Here is a 19,470-nt window from a genome sequence, read left to right as displayed (position 1 = left end):
GCTGTGTCGATGGCAATGTTCTAATATGCCAAGCGGATATGCGACGACGAACGATCCTGTGGAGAAGTTTAATAGACTGATCAAGTGCGATTATACACTTCGTACCAAGCACAACATTGGCATGCTTTTTCGGCTACTAGCGGACTGTTGTGGCCACCGGTCGGTGGCACCACGAGCGTTCAAGGAGAGTGCTGATGTCACCAATCAACTTAAGGTCCTAGTATGATATTTCAGAAAGCGCGATCTCATCGTCGACAAGACCCCTAGCCATTCCAGCATCGCATTTTTGCTGAGCTCCCCGAATCCCAACATTGTTCGTGCTGTCGCGTAGCTGCAAACGTGTGTTTTTGCCTGAATTGGGGTGCAGGTGTGAGGTAGCACATGTGTCGGCCCAGATGGTTGTGAACGACGCGCGAAAAGAGTTACAGGGGCAACCGGAAGGGTTTGAAATGTTGGTGTGAGTACGGATATCTGTCCTTGCATGTACAACTTCTAGTTTGCCGTTTGCATTTACGTATTGTTCGATCTCCAGGCCACGTGCTACACGGGCCCTATTAGAGTTCAGGCGGCAAGCTGGTAACACAATACACCTCCATAAACAAAAAAAAGGTGCTACACGGGCTTAGATGGCAAGAAAATGCTTGTCAGTCGCTCTGTCCAAGAAAACGACGACAACCGCATACAATGTTCACGTGTGCCAGCCGGTCGACTGTTGTCAAACGGACATGCCTTGAGCACTGATTAGGACTGAGGCTAACACAAATATCCTTTCTTGTGAACCGAAACATTTTACCTCTTCCCAATTGACTGTAAAAACAATCTGACTAAGGTCAATACAAATAGTTTTCTGAGATATTTTGCATTTTTCCAGCTGTCTATAAAACCTCTGACACAGAAATTAAACCAACGTAGTATAGCAGTTCTGTCCCTCTAGTCATTTAAAAAAAAGCATAGCGATGTCACCAACCTCCCCAACTCAAGATGATCCCCCGACTGGCTACTACCTGTTTTTTTGTGGTGCCAGCGGCATCTTCGCAACCGAGGCTGGGGCCGCCTCGACCAGGCAGCCGTCAGGTATTTGGGGACGTGGGGTCATCTAGCCGAATTTCCAAACGTCGCAGCCGCAATTCAGCGACTGTTACATTATGTGACTCACGCCCGTATCACAAAGACTCGTCTCATCAAAGCGGCCTCGCAAGGGAACGGTGCAGGGGAAACGAAGTGGGTGCTGCCGTCTGGAGCCGACCTGCAAGGACGGCTAGCCTACCAGATGCGTACTATCCTCGAGGACCGACGGATTGACGGTCGTGTTTTGTTTCTTATGTCTTGGGAATCTACTTGGGAGCCTACAGCAAATCTACCATCGGGTGAGCTTCGTCAGTACAGACAACGCAAGCGCCGCAGAGTTGAGGGCGCTTACGTTGAGGTAGAAGCAGAAGAAGGGTTGTTTGAAAAGAAGCCAAACACCGGTGCTTATTCTTTATATATATTCAAATAATTACACATTTGATTGGACGATATATGCATGCATAATATGCTAGCAAACTCATCACCAAAACCCATCAGCTAGAACAGTACAGGGACGAACCCATCAACTCGTTCTACACAAGTCTTCAACAACGAGTCCGTTGTCACACTATGCTGGACACAGTCAGGCCTTTCTCTCTGGTGCAACCACCGAGCCAGCCCTCGGGTGGGCGTGGTACGCTGTGTCGCTGGTGTCGCCGTAGCCTTGTCAGTGTCACTGGTGCCGCCGCCGAGCCAGCCCCGGGTGGCCGTGGCACGCCGCGGCTTGACTGTGTCATTGGTGTCGCCGTAGCCTTTGTCTGTGGCACTGGTGCCGCCGCCGATCCAGCCCCCGGATGGGCGTGGCACGCCTTGGCTTCTTCTTGCCCTTGGCGGAAATCCGGAAAGGAGGTGGGTGAATCGCTGGGCGGCTGTGAGGGATGGGCGGGATGGACAGATCTCTACCACTCGGAGATAGCGGCCCATCCCGCAGTGCCACGGCCACGTCTTCTCTTCTAATCTGTGTGGCAAGCACAGTTCGTGTGTGTTTGCCGCACTTCGTTCTGGGTTTTTCATATTTTGTCGACGCAGGCCATGAGTGGTCGCGCGAAGAGCTCAAAGAGCTCGAAGAAGATCCGGAAAGCCAAAGAATCAGAAGCCGTGAGCGCGAGATCGTCCGGTGATATGATTCGTCGGTAAGCACGCTGAGAAGGGAGCGGGATTGCTTGCGCAGAAGGAGAAGGCTAAACACGATGCGGTGAATCGAAAAATTGAGGTAGGTCCGAAGAATTATCGCGAAGTTATGCGTAGCCGGCCGCGAGTGAAGTGGTTAAAAGCTATGGCGGAGGGCAATGAAGACCAGCGGCGTGTGGGGATCCTTCGAATGCCACGATGTGTGCACGTATTGCACACAAAATGAGTGATAAGACAAAGAGAGACGCGGAGGTCTTATTGAACGGCTTGATGCGCGCTTGGTGGCGAGTGGAAATTAGCAAGATCTTGAAGTGAGCTATGGGATCACCTTCGCCACTGTAATTGAGATGTCCAGTGTCAAGCTCTTCTTTGTGACGGCCAAAAAGTGGCTCGTGTCATCAAAACATGAGGTCGTGCCAAATGCCGGAGTGGTTACGGCAACCATAATATGGGACATTTATGGTTGCTTTAGATCTCTATGGTTGCGTTAACAGAATTCAAAATTCCACGCGTAAAATATTGTTCTAATTTTCAGTTTTTGACTTAGATGCGTATTTAAAACTTGTTTCGCTTAAGAACGTGTTTGTTCAGTTAAGTACGAATAGCCAGAGTCGCTCATCCACAGCAAAACTGATGTATCAATAATGGTACATGTATTAATAAGAGCTCTGTAAGCTGCATCATATGTGTCGTATGAATGGAGCCAGCGACCTAGAAATTGTAAGCATGCCCTTCGAGGCTCGAAATACATGCTTTTACAATTTCTACTTGACTCTTTATTCTTTTTCAGCCAATGAAATTGTCCTAAATTGTACTTTTCGTGATGCTACTGAAAATATAAGGTTGAGGTGACAATGGATACGCAGCAGCAGGGAGACCCCGAGCGTCTACAGGAGCTGTTCCGCACATCGTACGCGCGCCTCCTATCGCAGGGTCTGGAGCCTAACGACGCGGTGGCGCGTGCACTACTGGAGATGCAGCAGCTTTCAGCCAACGGAGCTGAAGCATCCAGTCCATCAACCCTGACCCAAGAGGACGTGAAGATGGAGGATGCGTCAACCCAACAGCAGCATCAGAAAGATGATATTGAGATGGAGGCACTCAAGGAGGCGGCTCCATCCGCTTCAACGTCCGTCGTGACCAGCAACTTGGCTGCCACCACCATCACGGAAGCTTTTGCCGCTGGAGCTGCACGTACACCTACGAAGACGCTAGCAACGCCATCTTCTTTTGCTGTTAATTCTCACAATACCCAAACCAGTAACGGCTATGGAATAAGTGCTTCCACGTCTGTTACTTCAATGGGGACGCAGCTTGAGAATTATCTGAAGCTCGCAATGGAGACGGACGACTATCGAACGGTCAAGAGACTGGCGTATCAGGTCTTCTCAGACCCAGATGCGTTGAGTGCTGCTTTTGTCAAGGGCACGTAAAAGACGAACTGAAGGCGCAATGGTGGGGAATCGATCGAGACCAGATGGGGCGAGTGTTTTCTCTTTTGGATCGAGCGATGGCTGGCAGCAACCGGGAAGCGATGCAGAACACATTCCGAAACGCACTGGAGATGTTAGTGACGCAGCCGTGGAATGTTTGCTCGACGTGGCATGCCCCACGTGCTCTACGCTTCTTTTTGGTGCTATTCGAGCATCCATCGATGTTTGATCCGGACTATTTAAACGTTGTGGGTGGGCTGTGCAGACTCTTCTTTTATTTATCTGAGGACGCTAAAGCTCTCGTACGCGAGCAGTGGATGAACTCTTATTCAGCTGACGAGCTACATCGCCTTCTGGACATTCTCCAGCAGGCAATCACCGTGTGTCTCTATGGATCTCGCAAAATGGATCTCGTATATGCAGCCTGTGGTGTCCTCGCTGAGCTCCATGTCGTGAACCGAGAGCGTGTCAGTGGAATGGAGCCATTTGCCACTTATGAGGAGTTCTATAACGATGCGGTGAATTCCGAGGTGGACGTTGTGCAGGACTATTCGCGCTCCATTATCTTCTGGAAGAAACGACGAGCAGCTACACGTGCTGCTCGCCGAGTAGCGTCCGAGGAGATACTGCGTCGTCGACAGCTGAATGGAGATCAAAACGAGGCCGAACGTGAGCGAGAATGGGTACAAGAAGAAGCACAGCAAGACGCTGAACGAATGCCGGAGCGCCAGCTCTCAGAAATGTCGTTTTGTGACTTCCCTTTTGTATTGGACGCAGCGTCCAAGAGTAAAGTGCTGCAGATCGACTCGGACCTTGAGCAGCGCTCACGTGCACAAGACGCTGTGTTGTCTCGCTCGATTGTGCTGATGGAAAGTTCTGCTTCGCCCTACTTGTTGCTAAAGGTGCGGCGTGAGCATATCGTGGAGGACGCGATGCAGCAATTGGTGCATCTCTCGGCATCAGCAGAGACTCTGAAGAAACCACTCAAGGTCAAGTTTGTTGGAGAGGAAGGCATCGACGAAGGTGGAGTACAGAAGGAGTTTTTTCAAATTCTCATTCGACAGCTACTGGACCCAGCCTACGGAATGTTTACGTATGACGAGGAGACCCGCACACTGTGGTTTAACAGCGATTCCCTGGAAGCGACGATGGAGTTCGAGCTCATTGGCACGCTGCTAGGGCTAGCGATATACAACGCTGTTATCCTGGACGTGAGCTTTCCCCACATTGTGTACAAGAAGCTTAGGGGCTGCTCACTAGGGTTGGAAGATCTTGAGTTGGCACTACCTGATCTTGGTCGTGGTCTGCGGCAGTTGTTGAAGTTCGAAGGCGACGTGGAAGGAGTGTACCAGCGCAATTTTGAGTATTCGTACGAAGTCTTTGGAGAGGTGAAGACGGTCGATTTAAAGCCTGGAGGCAGCTCGATTCCTGTGACCAATGACAACCGCGAAGAATATGTAACACTCTACGTGGACTACGTATTGAACAAGTCGGTCTCTCGACAGTATTCAGCGTTTCACCAGGGTTTCCACCAGGTCTGCAACGATGAGGTGCTGAATATGTTCCGATGGGAAGAGTTGCAGTTGCTGATCTGTGGCAGTAGCGACCTGGACTTCGAAGCGCTTGAGGAGGCTACACACTACGAGGACGGATTTACAGAAAATAGTGAGGTCATCCGGTGCGAATCTCCATTGCACAATTATGAATCTGATTAGTTAGGCAGCTAACCCTTGTGTCTGTATCTATCAGAGATTTCTGGATTATTGTGCACGCACTTCCATCGGAGGACAAGAAGAAGCTGCTGCGGTTTGCAACTGGCAGCGACCGTGTTCCAATTCGCGGACTCTCGAATCTCGTGTTTGTCATCTCACGCAATGGGTCCGACTCGGAGCGTCTCCCCGCAGCGCACACATGGTACGGAAGATGTCGAGCGTACAAAATCCTTAGTTGTAGCTGACACGTTGTGTATTTGGACAACCAGTTTCAACCACCTGCTGCTGCCTGAGTACAGCAGTCGTGAGAAGCTCAAGGAGCGTCTTCTGTTGGCGATCAACCAGGCCGAAGGCTTCGGGCTGCGCTAAAAATGCTGTACCAAGGCTTTTCAAGTACAGTACTACACCCCGTTTTCGCGCCCTAACCTTTGATAAACTTCCGGATGTGATGATCACGAATCCAAATGAACTATCGTTTGTAGTCTAAAATCGGATTTATTTCCAGATCCTATCCAGCGAAAATGGGGTACAGTACTGTACTGCACCCCGTTCTCGAGCCCTTGAACCTTTGATAAACTTCCGGATATGATGATCCTAAAAATAAAGAACTATTATTTCTTTGCTAAAATCTGATTAATGTGCAAAATCCTATATGGTCCACCCCCGCGAAAACGGGGTGCAGTACTGTACATGTACTCTCGAACATGTAGTACTACATACTAGTAGTATTAAAATATAAATGTTATTACTTTACACTTACATGTATTAAAACCAGCAGTCCCAGTTCCAATTCTTTGGTAATACTACTAATAAGCTTAGTATTGTGAATTCCGACCAAATTTGCCTATTATTCAGTGAGTCACTCGAATACAATTTTCCTGTTATTAATATTATAATTCGAAGCGGACTCAAGTGATCGAATTGCGTACTTAAGTGGATTCTCTTTCGAGGCAAGATTTGCACAAAGGACCGCGCAAATATGGAGTACTGTACAGTACGCACAAATTTGTCAGTCTCAAATATGCTAAGCCAAGACGCCGGCACTGCTGCGCTGGGATTGTCGCCATGTACAGCATACGTCGCGATGCTGCCGTACGCCTACACCACCAACGACGTCGCGCAGCTCTTCGCTCCATTTGGGAAGCTGGCGCGTGTGCTGGTGCTTCGTGACAAGCAAACGCGTCTCAGCCGTGGCGTGGCCTTTGTGCAGTTCGCTCGAGCCGAGGACTGTGCCAAGGCGGTAGTTGCGATGAACAAAGTGTGGCTGGAGGGGATGACGCTCGCAGTGTCCCTCTGTCGGGACAACGGCCGCTCGCGGGAGTTCACCAAAAAGCGCAAGTACACGACGTCCCAACGCTGCTTCGAGTGTGGCGACTTGGGCCACGTGTCGTACGAATGCCCGCGCAACGTACTGGGCACACGGGAGCGGCCTGTGACAACAGGAGGTAAGAGTAGCAGGAAGAATCTCAAGAAAAAAAGAAAGAAGTTTGCTCCGCATGAGCGCGCGCACTATTTCAATGACGAGGGCGTCACCAACATTTTGTACGTAATAGTTGCTGTGGGATGGATACATTCAAAGACGAGTCTATCTCATGGATTATTGGATGCAGAGCGCCGCCTACGGGTTCTGACGACGAGGACCTCTCCATCTCGCTGCTGGCGTACCCGTCGACAATATCTTCAGCTTCAGCCTCGTCGGCACCGCCTTTGGTTCTTATGCCGCCAGTATCCGCAGTATCAGCAGCGATTTCAGCGCGTCGTCGTCCCCAACGGAAAGCAGACAGCTACTTCAGCGACGAGGATGCCAGCGACGACGAGTGAGTTGTTGGAGAACGTGGACTTTTATCGCGTAATTTGGGCAATAACTTATCAACCGTGCGATGCTTATTTCCGTTGACGCTTGTTGCCATTGGGACGCTTTCCACTTCCGCTTCGACGATCCAATCCCGTGTACTTAAGCATGCGCGACGTCATCTCCTCAGCCGAGACTTCCTCGCGGAGCTCCTTCTCTTCGGATGCGGCAAATCGTAGCGCTCTAGATGCCTCCTTGGACTCATCCTCCACGCCCTTATTGAAGCCACCAAAGGAGCGACGACCGAAAAGCAGGGGCAACGATGGGTCGGGTACGTCACGCATGCAGATGATCTTGGACCCGTCATCGCCCTGGTCACCATCTTCTGGCGTGGCTTCCCAGGTGTTCTGCTTGTGCTTCTCCTTTACAGCTGCGATGCGCTGCGCCTCTGTTGTTTTCTTACGTTGCATGAACTGCAAAAGGTAGCGATAGGTTAGTGCAATGCCCCAAGCCAATGGAAGCGCGGACGAACCTTCATGGCCAGTGTCTTCTGCGACAACTTAGCCGGAGACTTGTGCACCTTGCGCGCTGGTAGGCTGTCACCCTTTACCGGCACTGCATTGTCTTTACTGCTGCTGGCCTTGTCCTTGGACTTCCTGTCTTGCGGTCGGTCGCTGTCGGGCTTCCACATACCTATGTAGGTAGATGCAAGCGATCGTTGAATGGAGGTCGAACTAGGGTACAGTGTGCCAGAACAGTATTAACCTCAGTTTAATGTGGTCCACATTTGGCTTTTATAGATGGTCTCTAAGGGTGGTTCTTAACCATGCCATGGCACAAAATCGGATATTCTGATTGGTCCATTTTTCTGAAAGACCTACCCCTAACTGCTACAATGGCAGAATTTTGGTGCCATTCCACGAGCAAGTGCCACCGCGCCACATACAAAATTTAAAGTTAAGCAGAATATTCTTTGTTGGATATCGTGAAAATCTTCTTTTCATGACGCCACACGACATGGAGTCGAAAGTGATGGTCCTGATCATACTTCTTCTCCTGATAGTGCTGACCGCAACACTCCCCGCAACTGCTCGTCGAAGCTGTCTTCTACGTAACCGCATCAACTGGGAGGTGCACTCGCAGCTTTTACTTGATGAAGGACAGTTTCGCAGGATGTACAAGATGTCTTATGCGTCGTTCATGGCACTTGCAGCCAAGTTGGAGCCATATCTCCCTGTTGACAAGCAGCAGTCACGTAACCGGACGGGGACGGAACCAATTACACACATTAACAAGATTCAGATGTGTCTGCGTTGGCTAAGTGGTGGTTCGTTTCACGATATTCGCATCAATTCTGGTGTAAGTGTCGGAGCATTTTACACGTCAATTCATCAGGTGGTAGACGCCATAATTTCACACCCTGATCTCCAGTTAAACTTTCCTACAACGTTAACCGAGCAACGGCACGCAGCCAAGGCATTCACAAGACTTAGTAACTCGGGATTATTTAAAGGTTGTATCGGGGCAATTGACGGATGGCTTTACCCGATTCAAGTTCCATCCAGAGCTGAAGTTGCGAGAGTTCGTTCGTTTTTTAGTGGTCACTATCAACGGTACGGTGTTAATGTTCAAGCTTGCTGTGACCACCACAGCCGGTTCACTGCAGTTACCTGCTTAAGTCCTGGAGGATCTGGGGATGCGGTAGCATATCTAAAGTGGCAGCTTTCAAATGTTGTTGAAAACCTTCCGAGTGGACTTTACGTTGTTGGTGATAATGCATACACCAACACAAATCACCTTTTAACCCCATTTCCAAGGCCACGAATATCGTCTGCAGCACATGACAGCTACAATTTTCATCTGAGTCAGCTCCGCATCCGAATTGAGATGGCATTTGGTCTGTTGGTGTGCAAGTGGCGTGTGTTCAAGGCGCCACTAGAAATTGGATTTAAACGGGTCCCGTCTACTATATTAGCCGCTTGTATCCTGCACAACTGGTGCATCAACCAACGCCTGCGTGAGAACAACCGCTACTGTGTGGAAGATGACGAAGACTTAATTGATGGTATTGACGAGGTGGGCCGTGAACAAGTAGCCATACAAGATGCAACGATACAATTACACGATGCTTCGATCTATCGGCGTTTGTATCAGTCGTCAGATCTAGCAATTGATGGAGACACAACCAGTTGTTCGGAGTGGGCCCGCAATGCGCTGGTTGGGCTAATTGAGCACGAAGCGATTTTGCGTCCAATGCGCAATATTGCTAGACGAGCACAGCAGAGCCGAGAAACGCTATAAGCCTCATTAGTATCGTTAAATGCCAAAACACTGAGTTCCATTTCGTATGTGAGGCATTATTATCTGAACGCTTCATATCCAGCAAAAAACACGAATGTCCACGTCTGCGAGGTCAAGATTTTTTTTAAGTCTTCGTGGACGTTGATCTTTGGGTGTTGTGACGTCAATCCATTGCCTCCAGTTGGTTCTCGTAGCGGTGTAGGCGCTGCTGATACTTTAGAAGACTCGCCTCTAGTGAAGGATCGATAGCTCCATCCATCTCCGATTTCCGTTGACTTTCCTTTACTTGAGCAATGAGCTGATGCAACTTTGCGATACGATCAATGAGCTGGCTCTCATCTTGGGTTCCACGAGTGCTCAATGAAGCCGTTGAAGATGTAACTGGAGCTCCCATCAGATAATCTGCCATCCTGGTTACCGTACTAACCACTTGATTCTGCCATTTAGCTGTTTTGTTGGTAGGTGTGATGCGGCGAGAAACAGCTAGCTTCAATGAGTCAATTTCATCTTCTGGGTGCATGCCACCATTGACGTAGTGTTCGAGCTCGGGCTTAACTTCAGTGCAGATCTTTAGATAGAGTGTATCTAAGTTGCCGTCACAAAAATTGTAGAAGTCGTTGCTGTTCTGGCCGGAGACGAAATTTTTTGCTTGCGCCTTCTTGTACTTTGCGTTGCCTTTTTTCCACATGTCGTAGAGCTTGGCGTCATCGTGGTGCACGATCATGAAGGGGTTATTGTTGCCGAACCTTGGGTTGTCGGCTGCCTTGTCGAATAGTTTGTTGTAGTCGGTAGTATTTTGCCGAAACTCCACACCAACATCTTTCCAGAATGTTGACCTGTCATTCACTTCACCTACGTCAAGTTGGTCACGCGTCACAGTGTCGTCTGACCGAGCAAGACGCTTCGCAAAGCGGTCGGAGAAGAAATTCTTCATGAGCCTAATGAAGCAATTCTTTGTCTTCCGTAAACCCGGTTCCAGAAGAATATCTTCGTCCACCGTAGCCTCGACAGCTCGTTTTGTTGAGTCATACGATCGCAGGTAGCGTATTTGCTCCTGTTTGCTAGTCGCTCGGAAAAGACGGAGGTTTCTTTCGGTGCATTCCTTTCTTAACTGCGCCACCGTCCAGTCGTTGATTTTCGGCGGGAGGACTTTGCCTGGGTTTTTAACGGTCCAATTTGTCACTCTCGCAGGCGTAATGACTTTGGGGACGACGTCAGCAGTCACGACCAATGATTGTGGGTCCATTTCATCCTCTGATGATGCACTCAATATGGAATCGATAGCTTCCAGCAGTTCAGCGCCAGAACGCCCGCTACTGTAAACGTGAATGTCACTAATAGGCGTTGCTGGTTGAAGCAGTGGCAATGAAAGTGGTGCTCTCAGCGCTTGTACAAACGGAGTGGCACACGCAAGATCCAACGGCGGGTCGGCTGGTGCTGCAGGCTTGCTTGATGGCAAGCTTACTGTACTTCCATGTGCTCTCGTCGCTTCGTCCGCAGACTTCTTCAAAGAGCTGGTTGTTGCGAGCGGTGTGGCTGATGTGTAAGACTCCACAGAGTTCGACGGATATGTAGACGGCAGTATCTTGAGCCGCTTGCGCTTGTTCGCCCCCTTCTCTGAGCTCTTCATCCCTCGCTTGGACATGTTCGTCAGTACAAGCAAGGTAACGTTTCCGTTTGGTTTCCTTTTGGTAAATGATTTTCTATGTCAAATATTAGGTTAAAAAACGCGTTGTGGCACGAAATCGGATTTTTCATTTTTAACCAGTTGGTGCCATGCGTGCCACGAAGATGGAAGTGCCATGGCATGGCATGGCACGTATGGCAGTGGTTAAGAACCACCCTAAGGCCTAGTCTTAACCGCGCGCCATGGCACGAATTTCGTGCCATCTCCATTTTGATTGGCTAATCTCACCTGCGGTGTAGGGCTTGCGGTGCCATTCAAGTGCCATGCATGTCACCACGAAATGCCATGGCAAAAGGCTGTGCCAGGTGCCAGGCCGTAATATTACGGCCAACTCAATATATCTTTCCGCACCAATTTCATTCCGGCAGACGCCGTGCGATGCAGAGGAGCAGAGACGTCAAGATCGTTGTGGCATTGACATGCGTCTTGCTGCTTGGCGATAACGCGGCGGGTGCGGGCGAGCGCCAGCCGTGCCTACCGCCGGCGTTTAAACTGGCGTCACCACTCCCAGTTGCTGTTAAACGAGGGCCAGTTCCGCCAGTACTACAGGATGTCATTCCAGTCATTTGAGAAGTTGTTGCGACTGCTGGCTCCAAGCCTGCGCGTTGATGAGGCTCAATCACGTCGACGGACCGAAGGGAACGAGCCCCTTACTCCCGTTAACAAGCTACAAATGTTTATCTCGTGGCTGGCAGGGTACTCTTTCCACCCGGTTCGGGCGCTTGCTGGTGCTAGCAAGCCGGGTTTTACATCACCATTCGGAGGTGATGGATGTTATCCAAGCTCATGATGAGTTACAGCTGATGTTTCCGGCGACGGAGTACGAGCAGCGCCAGTCAGCACGCGCGTTTGCTAGTCTGGTCAAAAACCCAGTTTATGTCGGCTGCGTCGGTGCTGTGGACGGGTGTTTGTGCTGCATTCAAGTTCCCAATGGCCGCGAGGTGAACTGCGTCTCTTCGTTCTTTTCTGGACATATGGTGTCAACGTTCAAGCGTGTGGAGACCACCGTAGCCGCTTCACTGCGGTGACGAGTGCTAGTCCGGGCGGTATGGGTGATGCTCTAGCGTTTATGAGATGGGAGCTGTCTAGTCTCGTGGAGTCTTTTCCGGTTGGTCTACACCTCGTTGGTGATAATGCCTACTCGAACAGCAACACTCTGCTTACGCCTTTCACGCGACCGCAAACTGCAAGTCAATCAAATGCAACAAGATTGTATCGAGACAGCTTCAACTTTCACCTGAGTCAACTACGTATCAGAGTGGAGATGGCATTCGGGCTGCTGGTGAATAAGTGGCGGGTTTTCAAGGCTCCGCTTCGGGTCGGAGTGAAAAGCATCAAGAAGGTGGTGCATGTAGCGTGTATGTTGCACAATTTTTGCATCACTGAGCGCCTGTGTGAGAGCCACAACAAAGATGTGGACGATGACGCGGACATGGCTGCTACTCTTGAATCTAAACCCGTCCCCGATATAACCGACTTGACTGTTGGAGCTAACGATGCATCGGCATATCGGGCAATGTACGCCTCAACACAAGTCTATCCGGAGCCGACGTCGGAGTCGGAGTTGCTCCGCAACGGCTATGTGGACAAACTGCGACAAATGAAGCGGCTACGACCTGCGTACAACATTCGCCGCGCTGAGAGAGAACGAACTAGTGAGTTGTTGTAAGTTGAGTTTATTAATGTCCATTCGGACAATTCAGAAGTCGCTACCTTCTCATTGAACTACACTTCGTCGAAAAAGGTCTCTTCCAGCTTCGACAGCTTCATGCGGTAGAGATCCAAACTGCGTTGAAGGGATTCATCACTTTTCCCGGTCTGTTGTAGTTTTTCCATGCGAGCCGCTACCTGCTGGATGAGCTTGTGCAAGATCATCAGGCGTTCTGCTGTACTCGGTCTCGCAGGAGCAATGGCAGCTGCTAGCGCATTGACCGAATCTGCTACTTCACTACGCTGCTTCTTCGTTCCCACTTGCTGTTGGGGCTTCTTGCCGCTTGAATCGCTACGCCCACGCTTCAGCGAGTCAAACTGGTCCTTGTCGAACAATCCACCATTGACAAAACTCGCCAGATCGCGTTTGTGCTTCAAACAATCGCGAAGGTAAAAGGTGTCAAGGGCCCCTTCGCAGTAGGTGAAGAAGTCTTCCTCATGTTCCCCGGACTTGGTGAAGCTTGCCATCGCCTTCAGATACCTCTTGTTCACGTCCTTCCACATGTCATAGGCCTTGGTAGCACTGTAAATAACGACAACTGAAGCATCAACTCCTTCAAAGCGCGCGTCGGAGGTGAAGAGATCGTTGTGGTCGGTGCGGTTCGAGTTAAACTCCGACGCAACATCACGCCAAAATGAGGAGTTGCCATGAGTTTTCCCAGCATCCAGCTGCTGGCGAGAAGGCTTGTCACCAATACGTGCGAAGCGCGGAGCAAAGGTGTCCGAAAACAGCACATTCAACAGCCGAATTGTGCAGTTGTTCGACGGCACCGAAACACCGTCAGCGGACGCGAGGGTTGCCGAAATCATGGAGCGATGTAGAGCATCGAACTCACACAGGTGCTTCACGCGATCAGTCACAGACGTTTTCCTGCCGAGGCGAAGCTTTCGGCTCGTGCACTCCTTTCGAAACCTGCTCCACTGTCCACAAGCTGTAGTCATCCGAGATTGGTGGCGTCGTCTTCCCCGGGTCTGCAACAGTCCACAGTGCTGACACAACAGACTCCGAACGCGAGTTGAACTCACTGGGATTGGTAGTTGCCGTCTGCGTCGCCCCCTTAACAGCCCGCAAAGTGTTCGCGTCGGCTGCACTCGCGTCGACATCCTTGTCACCTTGCATTTCTTCAACCTCGCCAAAAGTTAAGTGGGCATGTCGGAGCTTAGCGAAAGCGCATGGGGTGCATCAAGACGAATGGAGGAGAGTGCATGCTGCATTGGCCAACAGTGCCGGCCGCGGCTCCTGAAAAATTACGGTGTGTGGTGAAATATAACGCGATGGCGCGAGCTGGCACCGCACGAACTAGTTTGAACCAGATCGCGTGGCACCATCAGCTCACCTAGCCTCTGGCAGGCACGGCACGCGTGGCGCGCGGTTAAGACTGGGCCTAATAAAGACCAACCAACCGTTTCGGGGTTTCCACAAAACAGGTTTCAGTACTGTCAGGCTGACAAAGCGATCTCCAAGCTGGCTTCGACAATGATGCCAAAACATTTTTGTCATTTTTCATGCCACGCTGTACAACACTCATGCTGATCCATTTGTCTGCTTTTAGGAACTGCGTGTCCAGCCAATGGACCTGAAACAATCCTTTCTTTTCGTCAAAGTGCGACACACGGCCAATAATGTATGCACCACCTGCGTCGTCAAATATACGCTGTGACAGCCACGATTCCTTCGCTGGTGAGCATGCAGCGAGTTTTTTTTTACATAAAGCTGCAGTAGCGATGCTGCTGTGGACGGATGTGGCAACATAACGGCCGCACTAGCCTTAGATACTGTGGACACTGACGATTCAATAGGCTGGCTTGGCACCACTTCCACAGTAACTGTGGCTACACCATCCTCGGCACTGAAGTTGGCATTTGCCAGCGCTGCCGCTAAGCTTAGCTGTCTTTTCCATGGGTGTATTATTTCGCGGACCACCAGAGGCTTGCGTTTGGGTCGCTGTGTATGATGATCTCGCTTCCCCGAGGCCCTTGCCTGTAGACCCCGCGTGAGGTTTGAAGGATGAGCTCAGCAGCAGCCCAGCTCAGTGAGCTGGGCTGCTGCTCTTCAACTGCGGTTGACTGCTGTACAATATGGGCTCTAGACGCGTGCGTAGACTGCTGATGTTGGCAAGGAACTACTGTAGTTCTACAGTCGTGGCTTGGACATGGGGCCCATGGAGTCCATGATGAACTGGTTGAGCGTCGACTCAAAGATTTGCACGGTTGACGTGGTGTTGGTCGTCTAGCTAAACGCGGTATTTCTTCCTGTTCTGCATTCACTACAGTGGATTGGGCACAGGCCTGCGCGTCAAGAGCATAGTCGATGCCGTCCATTTCGCGATCTTCTTCGGTCGCTGCTCAATGCTGAGCTGTTACAACAACATGCACAGTGAGGTCAGTGTTCAATGGAGAAATTTGAATATTTAGATGAAGATGAATTCTCTGGTGGATATTTCATGCTCAAGTCCATAATATGGACCCATATTATGGGTATTTAGGTCGTAGTATCGCATCGTGGCACTCCTGACTTACCCGGTGTGAAGCACTTGAGACGCTTGTTGATATCATGCTCATAGTATTGCTGTCACTTTGGCACCATCTTGCCAGGCGTAAAGCATATCATCTATCGTCGTTGTCTGCTGTACTCACGTGCAACTGTGGTACAGATGCTAAGCACGGACTCACGGTTTCACAAGCTTCACCAATATTACATTTAGCTCTGTATGGACTAGCCAATCGGCGCGAGCTCGAAGGGATTTGTGTGTGTTCAACCAGTCACTGCCATTAACTAAAACGGTCCAGATCGGACCGTTTTAGAGGTACGGCGCCTTTGCATGCTTGATCAAAAAACCATTGTGGTCAATAGGTGGGACGTCCAAACGGTTCAGAATGGCTCCTTTTGGTTTTCTTGCAGTAGCGCTAGTAAAGTATACTAATCTAAGACATTCGCGAAAGGGTTAAGTGGGCAAGACTGGTATTCTGTATTCTACAGAATAAGAGCAACTGTACCGGTAGTGAAAAGGAAAAAAATGATTAGCCGAAATGAATAGCGATGATGTGGTGTAGCGGGATCAGCAAAATCTGCGAGATTGCTGGATCCAGCTTACCAACAGTGCCCAGACACCGACTAACGGAGGGGGTCCCCCGACGATCCGTGATCTGCTGAGCTTTCCTCACCTTGTGTACCCGTCGGTAGGGCAGGATCTTGCCCTCTCGGTAACGTCCGAAGAGCTCAAGTGGTGAAGCTTGAGTGTCTTGGCGAGACGTGGGGATGGGGTGGAGCAGTAGTGGTAAGATATTCACTCTGCGTCCGTGGTTGTTTCTGGATCCTAAGCGATTATTCGAGCTTGGTGGATCCAGGGCCTAGATCAGAGATCTGGTTGTAGGGTTGCCTTGCGGGTGTGCTCCCTTGCTTTTGTTTTCCTTTTCGTTGTACTTGCCGCCTCCTGTGACGGGATCTTGAGAGTTGAGAGCTTCTTAGGTATACCCGGCCAAGTAGTAAATCCGGTTAACCCTTCGGATCTGCACGTGTATACGAAAGATCACTAGATTGTAGGATCTGGCCAATGTATTATCCAGTTATTACTACCAGCACTAGATTCGAAATTCCTAACCTTTACCGAGCTCGTACGGCCAATGTAGTTCCGATTCTTGAGGGCAGGAAGGCACTTGCGTGATACTGTGCAAATTGAAGTCTGAGTCATAGTTAAGCCTATACCTGCCTGGATTTCTACCTTCTATGTCTTTTACCTGCTAAATACCCTACCAGGCCCGGCTGCATATCCTTTTTCTCTTTGGTCCATCACCCCAGCTGTATTAGCATCAGATCCACCAGATCCATGGCGTAATCATTGTGGTCGCCATATTATGGGTACACTATTCTGGATCCAGGTCACCTTGATCCGCCTCACTGCAAGTGTACGCTCATCATGGATCCGAGCCCTCCAATCTTCCAACATTGTCTTACGACTGTCTGCGATCTCCATTACTCCACGAAAGGTCAAGATCCGTTGTATCCACCATATCCATATCTTGGATCCAGATCACTCGATGTGGGATCCTCATTCCATTGGATCTGGACTTAGAAGAATGGGATCTGAGACATATCGCGGTGGATCTTGCCTCGTTAATACCAGATCCACCTCCAGATGACATCTACCGTCTTTCCTTCATAGGACCCCCACTCGATCCACCCGCACATGGTATATCCCATATCCCTAGGTTTAATCGGTCGAGGGTGGATCCCAGTCTCCACGTGGTCCCCGTATGTTATCCATGCCAGATCCATCGTCGACCCATATAGGATGCCGCTTTACCTTGGCCCAATTCACTTTGAGCAGCGCGGAATCGATGCCGGGCAATCCGGATCCTCCCTAACCACTGGGTGTTGTCACCAATCTGGGATAGTGACTCCTCGTCAGATCCAGTCTCTTATTTCTGAGAAAGCACTTCACCACAATCGCCTCCTGTACGTGGTTGGCGCTGCACAACAGCGCTCACGACGTGCACTCCTAACGTTACTACTACTCCAACAGCTTCCTCCCCCACGTGACATATGTCTCCCTCAAAACGTACTGGTAAATCGCCTGGCAAGGCCCGATCCACCGCTCCTCCGGTCAGTCCTCCTACGTTGCCTACGGATTTGCGGACTTTGGCCCAAGTTCTTTCAGATCAAGTACGGACCTTGACGGCGGAGCTCCAGACTGCTCGAGATGCTCGGGATCAAGCTCAACGTGCAGAGGCTGTGGCTCAGCAGGCGTACAAGTCGCTATCCACATGTTCCTACGCTACCCGGCTCAGGACCTTACAGGCTCAGGTTCATGATCAAGCCATGGAGATCCAAGGATAAGAGCACCGCGCAGCCTCTCGATCGCAGGACCTACGACTTCTGTTGACCGACCAAACGGTGGAGATCTGCGACCTAACTGGCCGACTGGATCGTAATTCTCGCCAGCGGGAAAACTTGCGGGATGACAACGACCATCTCCTTCGGGAGATGGCTCTAGCCGGATCCGAGATCCACGAACTTCAAGCGCAGATCCACGATCTGGAGCGGGATCTTGAAGGTGCTCAAGTCGCTAGTGTGGCTGCCGACGAGAGCTTGGATCGGCACCGTGACGAGTTGCGCCTGACTCAGGAAGAGGTGGTGACCAACGATTATGTGGGATCCGCCCATGGTGGATCTGCCTTAGGGTCCGCTCGCGGAGGGCCTCCCGCGCCGAATCCACCTCTCTCGTCGCCAAGCGTCGCCTTGGCTCGTCTCTCTGATGAGCTGAAGGATGCCAAAGAGTCGATTGAGAAGTTGTCAGCTGGGCGAGACTACGCGCTTGAAGAGTTCGTGCGCATGACTCAAGCTCGTGACGAACTTCAAGACAAGTTGACGGATACCGAGATCCAACGCGACATGGCGGTCACCGAGTCGGCAGATGCCACGCGGATGCAAACGGAGCTGGAATCCAAGATCCGTCGTATGAGTACGTGGATCCTCTCTTGCTTCCTTCTTGTCATCCCATATTCACTTGTTCTGTTGATCCAGGTGACATTGAAAGATGCTGAGGCGACTTCGACTCAGCTACAGGATCAACTTGCTACCGTCCGCAATCAGCATCAGCAACTGGTTCTGGAGCGTGACGGAAGTTTGTCCGAGCGTGAGATGGCGCGTCGACGGCTGACTTTGGTGGCCGTTGCCATCACGGATTCACTCTCAGCTCAAACTGGATTGCCCCAGCCGCTAACGCCTTGACCTCCCAACAGTCTCTAGGTGGGACGGATCCTTCGGCTACGAAACGACCACGCAGCGCATCCCCTTCTTCTGGTGCTGGATCCCCCGGCCTCACAAGCAAACTCGGACTTCTTCCCCGGCTAGATCTCCTATCAAGGCCAAGTCCAAAGTCGGCCCTACTGCCAAGGTGGCTCCCAAGGCCGGATCCAGCGTTCTTGTGGCTGTACCAACGAAATCTGGATCCACATCTGGATCCACATCCAGGCCTCGGCTCCGCCTTCAAAGTCTGGATCTGGATCCATGACGGGATCTGCTACTGTTGCATCTTCGAAGTCTGGATATGGATCCAAGACTGGATCCGCTGCTGCGTCTTCGAATTCTGGATCTGGATCCAAGACTGGATCCACTGCTGCGTCCTCGAAGTCTGGATCCGGATTCAAGACAGGATCCGCTGCTGCGTCCTCGAAGTCTGGACCTGGCTCCAAGACAGGGTCAGCTACCACGACATCATTCTAGGCGGTTTCGTCGACTGGATCCACGGCAATTGCCTTTTCTACGACGGAGCTAGTAGCATCCACGGCCATGTCCGGTTTGGCTCAGTCGGGATTCTCTGCTGGACGCTCCGTGGTGGTGTCTACCGTCTCCCGACCAGCCTCAACTGGATCGCTACTGATCGATGGGTCCGGTAAGGCAAAGGCCAAACGTGCCGCTCCCACCGGCTGTGGACTCGGCCGTTCGGAAGACCGGCTGTGGACTCGGCAGTTCGGAAGACGACGAGGAAGATGGATCCGATTGGTCCGACGATTCAAGACCTCCTATCCGTTCGTCTTCGGAGTGTATCCTCTCAGCGGGCCATTATTCGCTCAGCCCCGACGATGATGGTGCACGATAGAGTGATGAAGATCCTGAGGATTCAGAGGAGGCCC

The 19,470-nt window shown here is 50.9% G+C and overlaps 3 protein-coding genes across 3 annotated transcripts; 2 read left to right on the top strand and 1 right to left on the bottom strand.

The window, feature by feature from the left end:
* Positions 1–3,053: 3,053 nt before the first annotated feature.
* On the top strand, positions 3,054–5,713 carry PITG_18977 (HECT E3 ubiquitin ligase, putative; the record flags this gene model as incomplete). Its single annotated transcript, XM_002997292.1, has 6 exons — positions 3,054–3,152; positions 3,234–3,328; positions 3,479–3,581; positions 3,647–5,310; positions 5,382–5,546; positions 5,614–5,713. 6 exons carry the CDS (start codon positions 3,054–3,056, stop codon positions 5,711–5,713), a joined length of 2,226 nt encoding a protein of 741 aa, XP_002997338.1.
* Positions 5,714–6,428: 715 nt separating this feature from the next.
* Positions 6,429–7,231, top strand: PITG_18976 (RNA binding protein, putative; the record flags this gene model as incomplete). Its single annotated transcript, XM_002997291.1, has 2 exons — positions 6,429–6,886; positions 6,955–7,231. The coding sequence occupies 2 exons, from the start codon at positions 6,429–6,431 to the stop codon at positions 7,163–7,165; spliced, it is 669 nt and encodes a 222-aa protein (XP_002997337.1).
* Positions 7,229–7,827, bottom strand: PITG_18975 (uncharacterized protein; the record flags this gene model as incomplete). Its single annotated transcript, XM_002997290.1, has 2 exons — positions 7,229–7,609; positions 7,669–7,827. 2 exons carry the CDS (start codon positions 7,825–7,827, stop codon positions 7,229–7,231), a joined length of 540 nt encoding a protein of 179 aa, XP_002997336.1.
* Between the last annotated feature and the right edge of the window lie 11,643 nt (positions 7,828–19,470).

This window comes from Phytophthora infestans, genomic scaffold, assembly GCF_000142945.1.
Source record: "Phytophthora infestans T30-4 supercont1.77 genomic scaffold, whole genome shotgun sequence".
In the NCBI taxonomy this organism is placed as follows: Eukaryota; Oomycota; class Peronosporomycetes; order Peronosporales; family Peronosporaceae; genus Phytophthora; species Phytophthora infestans.
Note: the sequence above shows the minus strand (reverse complement) of the source record. Positions and strands in the feature narration are given on the sequence as shown.